General features: G+C 37.6%; 1 protein-coding gene across 4 annotated transcripts in view; it reads right to left on the reverse strand.

The window, feature by feature from the left end:
* prpf3 (PRP3 pre-mRNA processing factor 3 homolog (yeast)) overlaps positions 1–10,980 on the reverse strand; it is a 102,326-nt gene that overhangs the window by 54,769 nt on the left and 36,577 nt on the right. For all 4 annotated transcript variants that reach the window (XM_039767572.1, XM_039767567.1, XM_039767559.1 and 1 more), the window contains exons 5-9: positions 10,806–10,892; positions 8,372–8,586; positions 6,500–6,806; positions 6,161–6,327; positions 5,983–6,065 (exon numbers count right to left, since the gene is read on the reverse strand). In XM_039767572.1, coding sequence (XP_039623506.1) covers positions 5,983–6,065; positions 6,161–6,327; positions 6,500–6,806; positions 8,372–8,586; positions 10,806–10,892 — 859 coding nt within the window. The remainder of the gene's footprint in view (positions 1–5,982; positions 6,066–6,160; positions 6,328–6,499; positions 6,807–8,371; positions 8,587–10,805; positions 10,893–10,980) is intronic.

Consider the following 10,980-nt stretch of genomic DNA (forward strand, 5'->3'; position numbering starts at 1 on the left):
TGGCAGCAATTACAGCCTCAAGTCTTTTTGAATATGATGCCACAAGCTTGGCACACCTATCCTTGGCCAGTTTTGCACATTCCTCTTTGCAGCACCTCTCAAGCTCCATCAGGTAGGATGGGAAGCGTCGGTGCACAGCCATTTTAAGATCTCTAGAGATGTTCAATCGGATTCATGTCTGGCCTCTGGCTGGGCCACTCAAGGACATTCAGAGTTGTCCTGAAGCCACTCCTTTGATATCTTGGCTGTGTGCTTAGGGTCGTTGTCCTGCTGAAAGATGAAGCGTCAACCCAGTCTAAGGTGAAGAGCGCTCTGGAGCAGGTTTTCATCCAGGATGTCTCTGTACATTGCTGCAGTCATCTTTCCCTTTATCCTGACTAATCTCCAAGTTCCTGCCGCTGAAAAACATCCTCACACATGCCACCACCATGCTTCACTGTAGGGATGGTATTGGCCTGGTAATGAGCGGTGCATGGTTTCCTCGAAACGTGATGCCTGGCATTCACACCAAAGAGTTTAATCTTTGTCTCATCAGACCAGAGAAGTTTTGTTTCTCATGGTCTGAGAGTCCTTCAAGTGCCTTTTGGCAAATTCCAGGCGGGCTGCCATGTGCCATTTACTAAGGAGTAGCTTCCGTCTGGCCACTCTACCATTCAGGCCTGATTGGTGGATTGCTGCAGTGATGGTTGTCCTTCTGGAAGGTTCTCCTCTCTCCACAGAGGACCTCTGGAGCTCTGACAGAGTGACCATCAGGTTCTTGGTCACCTCCTCCGATCTCCCAGTTTAGATGGCCGGCCAGCTCTAGGAAGAGTCCTAGTGGTTTCGAACTTCTTCCACTTACGGATGATGGAGGCCACTGTGCTCAATGGGACCTTCAAAGCAGCAGAAATTTTTCTGTAACCTTACTAAGGTTTGTGCCTCGAGATAATCCTGTCTCAGGGGTCCACAGACAATTCCTTTGACTTCATGCTTGGTTTGTGCTCTGACATGAACTGTCAACTGTGGGACCTTATATAGATAGGTGTGTGCCTTTCCAAATCATGTCAAATCAACTGAATTTACCACAGGTGGACTCCAATTAAGCTACAGAAACATCTCAAGGATGATCAGGGGAAACAGGATGCACCGGAGCTCAATTTTGAGCTTCATGACAAAGGCTGTGAATACTTATGTACATGTGCTTTCTCAATTTTTTTATTTTTAACATATTTGCAAAAATCTCACACTTTTTTACGTTGTTAATATGGGGTGTTGTGTAGAATTCTGAGGAAAAATGAATTTAATCCATTTTGGAATAAGGCTGTAACATAACAAAATGTGGAAAAAGTGATGTGCTGTACATACAGTATCTATCTATATATCTATATATATCTATATATCTACATACATACACGGGGTATGCACAAAGTCCGTATACCCCTATCTTTATGAGCATTTACAGGAATAACCATGACAATTTGGTTCCTGTGGACATCAGCCCAAGTCTTCCCAGTATTTCGAGGTGTTTCCGACATCCTGTCTGGTGCAGCCACCTGCTGCCGCTAAAGAAATCGCAACAACATGGCAGTCGTTCCAAGACGAAGCGATGGGTGACAAGTGTTTTCACGATCGAGGAGCGTTTGTTGGCCACTGTGTGGGTTCATGAGCGGCCTGTTACTGGGAAATCGATCAAAAATGTCATAGATGACTTTGTTGTGTGTTTTGGGAAGGCATCGCCGACAAAGAGGACGTTATTGCAGTGGAAGGAGGCGGCTTTTGCAACCTGCCCCGCGAAGTGGAAGACCATCCACAAGGCATGAAACATGTGCAGATGTGGCAGAGTCTGTCCAACGATCCCCAATGAAATCCACTCGTAAATGTGCTGCTGAGTTGGGAATAGCGGAATCGACAATGCGAAAACACATAAAACAGGACTTGCAAATGAAATGTTGGCGGCCATTGCACGTTAACGAGTTATCAGATGTCGACTTGTACAGACGTCAGGAAGCTTGTGATCTGATGCTGCACCAATTTCCAACAAATGCTGAGAAGGAAAAGGTTATGTTCTCTGACCAATGCGCGATTTATCGTAACTCCCACAATCAAAACGTGCTTTCAAAATCCTCCAAAAGATACGGGTATACGGACTTGAGTTGTGCTTGATATTTAATGTGATATTCTTAGATTTTTCATATTTTGATTCCGTTTTTAAATTATAAACGGAAATACGGACCTCAGTTTAACAGGAATATTCCAATCAGTAAGAGTAAATAGTTTATTCTCATTTCATGATTTTTACTCCGTTACAAAATTTTTCTTTTACATATTTATAGAACTTCGTGATTTTGACTCCAATAAATAATTTTTCTTTTGCATATTTACAAATTTTACTAATATTCTGTCTGCAACTGGGAGTTGCCTCCCTAGTATGTATGTTATATATACACACACCAAATTTTAAACATTAAAAAATGCAAAATTAGCAAGCAAAACAACAAAAATCACAGCAGAAAAATCTTTAAGAAAGTTAGTATCAAGGATTGATTCAAACTATATATCTATACTAATAAAAGGCAAAGCCCTCACTCACTCACTCACTCACTCATCACTAATTCTCCAACTTCCCGTGTGGGTGGAAGGCTGAAATTTGGCAGGTTCATTCCTTACAGCTTCCTTACAAAAGTTGGGCAGGTTTTATATCGAAATGCTACGCGTAATGGTCATAACTGGAAGCAGTTTTTCTCCATTTACTGTAATGGAGATGAGCTTCAACGCCGTGGGGGCGGAGTTTCATGTGACATCATCACGCCTCCCACGTAATCACGCAGTACATAGAAAACCAGGAAGACCTGAAAAAAGCGCTGAAGAAAACATGCATTATATAATTGAGAAGGCAGCGAAACAATAAGAAGCGAGCGAGTGACATATACTACCATATTCATGAGTTCTGCTACTTCGGAAACAAAGCACGATGTAAACCTACACTTTAAAGTAAGTTCATAGACAGGCTGCCGCTGGCGTTTGTAATTTAGTGCCTGCCCATATAAGGCCGTCCGTCAGCGGCAATCCAATAGCAAACTGCCACGGGTAAATATTCACGGGTGAAGGACTGTGCTTATGGAGAGGAAGATGAGATGGTCAGGGTGGTGTTTGACACAAACTCAGCGAAACTGCGAGAGAAAGTTTTAAGTGCCAGGACTAAGGTAACATTAAATACAGCCATGGACATAGCAGGAGATGGCACCAGCACAGCTGGGAACCTTCGATGCATGTACACCGAGTGGCTCACGTGAACTGACGCAGTGCACAGATAAAAGGCAACAGTTCCAAAGAGCTGAACAAAAACCGAATTACACAATTGAAAAGGCAGCAAAAAATATGAAGCGTCTCATACATACAAGCATATTCATAAATCCAACTACTGCGGAAACAAAGCACACGTTGGAAAAAGTCAATGTCCCGCTAAAGGAAGACAGTGTAAAAAACCCGTGCATGCAGTGTGTCAGGTCTCAGATAAAGAAGAAGACGAGCTGTTTATTGATGCAGTAAGAAACGAATCGATGAATGAAACCTGTCATCTTTACAGCGATTGACAAACACGGAATGTAACATGAACACAACACATCCTACAAATACGAACCTGATTGAAAGAAATAATGATAATCAAATCCTTGATGACAGCAACACTCAGTAACACTCACAAAACAAATACTGTATATTGACAGTCATGTTACGTTATTTTTAAAATGTTCCCTTTTCTTTTTCTAGCTTTTTTAACACACTACTTCTCCGCTGCGATACGCGGGCACCACCTTAGTTTGAGAAGAAGTCTGAAAAAATATGAGGTTAACACAGAAAAACATCACCAATTCAAGCTTTATGAATAATCGATTAAGCCATCAATAATTGTTTTGGTAAAGCCATCCTCCTTCCATTTTATCATTTTTCCGCCAATAGCCATGATTAAATGAATGGTAAATAAAGTAAGAGCAAAGCGAGGGTGACTTATTTAGGCAGGGATATATATGACAGCAACACTCATGACAATGTCAATCATGTTACGTTATTATTAAAATGTTTCCTTTTCTTTTTCATTACTTCTTTAACACACTACTTCTCCGCTGCGAGGCGTGGGTATTTTGCTATATATATAATATATGAATGACCTCCAAAGAGCTGAGACTTTTGATATCATGAGCGTGTCTGCAAAACTGGGGTCTCCTGCCCAGTAAAAGTCGAGCAGCCAGCGCGCGTGCATAGCTGTGCCGGCCTTTGAGACGCTGACTGCGCTTCTGCCTTTAGTCAAAGTGAGCACTTTTAATTTTTTTCATCCTCCTATAGCCCAGACAAGTGCAAACACGGGACCCCTTTTCTACACCACGGAAAAATAATATTAAGGCGATTCACACTTTCTTTTGCATATCACGATTATGAGATCCTCACCTCGGATTATGAAGACACGCACAGGAGTGGAGGACTGACAGTGCCATCACAGCTGATTAATGGCAGGGACGTCTCACCAGTCTACACAAGACCCAACGCAACTGTCCCAAAAGGCGATCATAACGTCAGCGAACACATCTCTCTATACTATATAAAAGAAAAAGGCAACTTTCCTTTCTTTACACCTTTTATCCCAAACCAAAGCCTTTCTCTCTTAACAGTGCAGAGGACACAAAACTAATTTTCTTTAAATGCCGGTAAGGCACATTACCAGAGGCACAAATTTGAACGTTCACATAGAAAATGTAATTTCTATACCACAGCCGTCGTGTAGCGCCTTTCAAAAGGGATCAACTACCGACAGATGGTCCATATACATTTTAGCTGCTGTTAGTTACTTGCCTGTTGTGTTACAGTCTTTAAAATGTAGTTTACCTAAAACCACTCCAGTAGTGCTCAATGTACCTGTACTTCTTAAAACGTTAATGTTTCACTGTTTAATAACTTATAGACTATATTTTATTATTTTTCCCTTGCACACAGTGACCAAAGCTATACACATACAAACATACACACAAGTATATGTATGTGTGTGTATATATATATATATATATATATATATATATATATATATAATGTAGTTAGGTGTGTGTGTGTGTTTGTGTGTGTATATATATGACAGCAGCAATCCAAGCTGTGAGAAAACACTAAAATGGAGGCGTGTCAGACGTTGTGGTACATTTTCTGATGCAGGTAGAGAAAAAAACTTTGTGGCGCTGCCGCCAAATACACAAAACAATTACTTTGACAATCATGTTACATTATTTTTAAAATGTTTCCTTTTCTTTTCATAACTTCTTTAACACATGACATGCTGTGAAGCGTATTTTGCTATATATATATATATATATATATATATATATATATATATATATATATATATATATATATATATATATATATATATATATATCTCACAGCGACACTCATAACAGTGACAAAACAATTACATTGACAATCATGTTACGTTATTTTCAAAATGTTTCCTTTTCTTTCTCTTTCCTTCTTTAACACACTACTTCTCCGCTGCCAAGCGCGGATAGAGAGAGAGAGAGAGAGAGAGAGAGAGAGAGAGAGAGAGAGAGAGAGATAGATAGATAGATAGATAGATATGAGAACAACACTCATATCAATGACAAAACAATTACATTAACAATCAAGTTACGTTATTTTTCAAATTTTTCCTTTTCTTTTTAGTACCTTCTTTAACACACTACTTCTCCGCTTTGAAGCCTGGTATTCTCTAGTATATATATATATATATATATATATATATATATAACACAGTTAATGGATAGCTGTAGAAATTCAGATTTTATTTGTATAAATGTATGATATTATTTATACTCATTTGCATTTAGAGCTTGAAACATTGTACCTAATACTAATTAGTATATCACATAGCTTTAATTAAAAAGTACTCTAAAATCATTCTAGCACTGAAATCACAGAAATGTATCAACTATGAAATGCTGAATATGTTAACAACTATAATATTACCTGGTGGGCCCATCTGTGCTGGATGCTCTACAAGATTTGATAAATCAAATATATCTTGCTCCTTAGAGAGATTCTCTGGAGTTCTGATTTGAAAGAAATAGTTTTGATGACAATCTTTAAAAAAAAATAATATGTAGCATAATCTTAAACTAAAAAAAGAAATAAAAAACTGACATACAGCTCCATACCAGGAGGGACCAAGTAAGAGTCCCACCACTCTATATCAGGCACATCTCCCTCCTTAATCTCCTTCTTAGGGGCTATGAGAGCGAGCTTAGTAGAAGCATGGATTCCTGTCTTCTTTGCTGTTTGGGCAATTTCCATTTGCAATCTCTCCAGCTGTGCCTAAACAGAAGATGAAACTGGTTCATAACACCTACTAAATAGTCAAAGAACCTATAGAAATTAAATTTTAAGAGATAATTGAAAACACACATACAAAATGATGAATTATCTTTTAAATAAAGTTATAAAGATTAACAGAGAATGAAAACTGGAGAAATTAGAGGTGACTAACCTTTGCACGAACACGCTGTCCAATCTTCTCAAAACGACCTTTATCATGAAATTTGAAGCTTCGTTTTGGACGCTGAGCAGCAACATTAGGGACTCTAGGGTCAAAATATGATGTGGATTCCAAGTCATCAGCAGGTCGTTCTTTTAACTGCTGCTTAAACTGTTCACGTTTGACAGCTCGGATATTGGCCTTCAAAGTTGGCATACGATGTGTAAGCTCAATTTTATTTCCACTTGCATCTACTGTTCGACCAAGTTCATCTAAGATTAGTGGTGTGGGTTTTGTTATATCTCGTGCTTCTACTTTCCTAAGATAGAAAGGTAGAAATCAAGTATTTTAATAACACAACATGACTGACAAAGTAAAATGTTGAATTCAATATTTTGGCTTTATTAATATATACACAATTAATGATACTTAAGTTATGAACACCAAGGAATTTTAAAAGAATTATGTCTTGGGGATTCTGCAGATCTGGAGCAGTTGAGACAGTTCTTTCAAATGCTGTGCACCCAAAACATTCTGAAGGTGTTTGAGTTATATGATTTTTACACAATGAATTTGAAAGGTAAACAATTTAATAGAACTTCAAGAAGTAATTTTATTAATTTATGTAAGCTTTGTTAAGTGAAGCAATTCAGTTATGGAAAGGCAGTCTAAATTATGATGAAATTTATGACTGGGCAGACCCTTTTGTTTAGTTGTCATAATGCTCCTAAGCCAAATCTCTAAAACCACCACCAATTAAGCCAAATTGACAATGTGTTAAAAAGCATTTGGCATGTAGTACAACTCTCTGAAATGAGACTCATCAAGTCAGAGGTGTCTATTCAAGGAAAAAGACAGCAATGTGTCCAAACACTAACCAGAAGTTCATTCCTTCATTTCTCAATGAGTGGACAGCAGTAATGGATTGATACTAAAAATATGAGTTCATTGTCAACACCTCAGCTGCTTCATTTCCTTGGCATGCACACAAGTGTGCATCACCCTTCTCTCCCTCCTCAGATTTTACAGCTCGCTATTACACAGATATTGCTTAGCGGGTTTAATTTTCCCCTTGTTGCTTTTATAACAAAGATCTGCATATAATGTTACGAACAGCAGGGAGGGAGGTGAGTTCTGGTTGTACTGATGTACAACAGAGTACAAAGTGCCTGTGCACAACAATTTACTTCCAGTGCTGAAATTAACAGAAAACTGTTATAGTACAAAAATAAACATATTGTATTTTGGTACTTTTTCAGTACCAGTATGCTATGCAGAACTAATAGACATACACAATAAAACCAACCTATACTGTAGACACCAAACAGACAGACAGACAATGGGCAAATTCGAACAAAATCCAGTGCATAATCAAGAGCACATATCTTGTTCAAAAACTCTACCTTAAATAAAAAATAAAAAAATAAAAGTCTGAGGAACTCAATACTCCTGGCAATATTCACATGGATTAGAACTGTATAGAGGCATCTGAATGATGTTACAATGTCATATGTTTACTTCTTTTAAAGACTTGGGTTCAAATTAAGGCTTTTCAATGTCTGTTGCAGTTTATATATTATCTCCAGATCTGCGCTGATTTCATCTTACACACAATCAGCATTTGTTTTAAATACAGATTTTATCAAATAGGTAAACAAAAGAAATACAAATAAATATAAACTACATAATTTAAAGACCATTAAAAGTATAAATTAGCTGTGTAATATTAATAGTGACCAGAATTTACACTGTTTACTCATCATATATACTGTATTAAAAAACAAGCTATAAAAACACAGGTATCAAGTGATGTTGCTCCTACATAAATATTACATATGAAGAATGCAATGTTCTCAGACTGTTAAAGAGCAATTATCTACTTACGGTGGTGCAATTCCCATGGCATGAAGATTCGCCAGACCAACCAAATTATTAGTTCCTACAAGCATGCTACCTAAAGCAAACTGGGACTGGATACGAGCCTGAAGTTCTGCTGCCTTCTTGGCTTTCTCAATGGCATCATTCATGAATGTTACAGCCTGGGATGGTTGGATTGTTTGTCCCCTAGCAGGAGGATCAGGTGTAACCACAGAAACTCGCTGTAATCAAAGAACAACAAAATGTTGCATTCAATGCTATGGAATTGTGGTTTTATATTAACACCTTTTGGGTAAATATACATAGGGATTATCACAACAACAAGCAATAACACAAGGTGACCTTTTTCTTTTTTTTAGGTACATCTGCTTGCTAATGAAAATCACCAACCCTTTCAAACAGCTAATCAAATGTGGCCACCATTCAATGTACAGTACAAAGCACACAGACATTACCAAAACAGGCGATTTTGACTCTGGCACGATTGTTGGTCCCCAGAGCCAGCGTTTCAGGAACTGCTACACTCCTTGGAGTTAACATGGTGTTTTTTCTATAGAACTGCTGCTCACTTAATATTTTTGTTTATTCCTGAATTCTGTGTTAATAAGACATGACAGATGAGAATACGCAAAGTCATTTAAGTTAACAAAAAGGCCACAAAAGCTCAATTAATAATCCCTTACATCTGTGTGCAAAGTGACATCTCTGAAAACTCAAGGCCTCAGACCTTGATGAATGTTACTCCATTTAGTTAAGAGCAAGATGATCACCAAGAAGGGGTGACTGAATACTGAAAAACATTTCCTGGTCCGATGACTCCTGACTTCTACTATGAGCTGGAGACAACTGGGGAATAATTTCGTATGGATCCATTATGTCATCTATGAACAGTACAGACTTTGTGTATTTTAATAAATGTTTTCTTGGCACACATTAGACACTTTAATACTAATAAATAAGCAACATTTCAGTTGCACAGCATACCACACTGTGCAAAACATTTTAAATGGTTACTTTAAGCAGGATAATGTACCATGTCACAAAGTATGTCTCATTTCAAAATGGTTCCACAAAGTGACTTCAATTTACTTAAAATCTCAATTCACACTGGATAAGTGGCAAAAAATATGCAAAACCTGCATAATGTTGGCAAAAGTGTGACGTGCATTATTTCTCCGATGCAGAACCCTCGTCATCATCTGAGTTCACCTCTGCTATAGCGTGTCATTATGTGAAAACAGCAGTGTCAGATCGGCCGGGGGTCAGCGGGGGGTTTGGGTGGGGTAGTGTAAACGTGACTGGGAGAATAAAACTGAATTAAAAAAAAAAAAAAACAACTCTGACCTTAACAAGTGCCATACATTTACACTGGCTGTTACAGACTCAAATCAAATGCATGTTTTTATTCTAAAACAGTAAGAATAAGAGTTTACTTTTCAAAATGGAGTCGTGTGGGATAGAACTCATGACCCTTTGATTAACAGTCTGCAGTTCTTACCATTACATCACCAAAGCAATCATAGCAAAGCCATTTCAATGTTGTAACTTAATGCGGGTTCTTTTTCTGCAGGTATATTCTTGAATAAAACTGCACTTGTTTCGTTATACTTGCACCTTTTCTGGAAGTGTTTATTTGATATTTGGACTTCTGGCTTCACACATTATAAGCTTCATGTCTACATTTTGTCAGTTATTACTAAAACATGACAAACATTTCTGTTTTAACGATGTGTTTACATAGATTGTTGTAAACACGGAAAGCATATGAAATGCATGTGTTCCAAATAACAATACAGTATTTATAAAAGGTGTCATTTTGCTTGACTTCTCACTCTATACATCTGTCAGCAACTGACACGCAGGTAAACAGACTTGAGCTGAGAAAACCTTGTGTGGCGTTGGGGGGGGGATGTGATAGCAGGCTGTTTGCTGCTTATGGACATATTTAAAAGACAAAAGACACTGACGGAGAGGTGTGAAGAGATTTAAGGTAGGATGGATTTACAAGTTTTTTCGTAGGCTTTGGTAATTCTATTGTTAACTAACTTACTACATATACAATAATTTTATTCATTTGTTCAAATGATTTCATTTAAACCCCTGGTTTAGAACCTATAAGGCACACTTGATTTTGATGCCTATCTGAAATAAACTACTACAAACACTTTACAAATTATTTCCAGCATACTATTTTCTACCTATCTACACAATTACATACTGATGCACCATTCCTGTTTGTTGCAATCTGTTTTTAACAACAGAATGCAGGTTGTAAAAATCAGTGTTTAAATAAAACAACCACCTTTTAAGGAACAAGTAGAAACAGAATTAATAAATGTACCAAAATAGCTTTGTTTTGTTTTAATGCAGTACTGGCCTATTTTAAATACTAATGAAAATTTCAACACTAATTTTCATAAAGTAAAAAAATAATTCATACCGATGGGACAGAAACCGGTGCAACAAAACTGAGCTGCTTTTTCCTCTCCTCAATTTGTCTTGTAGCTGCTTCCATCATTTGCTTGATCTGCAACAGAAAGCAATAAATATGAAAAGGTAGTCATAATTTTATCCAATAAACATTGTACAGTATTCTAGAATGATCTGTTATAAAG

The sequence above is a fragment of the Polypterus senegalus genome, chromosome 1 (assembly GCF_016835505.1).
Source record: "Polypterus senegalus isolate Bchr_013 chromosome 1, ASM1683550v1, whole genome shotgun sequence".
Taxonomy (NCBI): Eukaryota; Metazoa; Chordata; class Cladistia; order Polypteriformes; family Polypteridae; genus Polypterus; species Polypterus senegalus.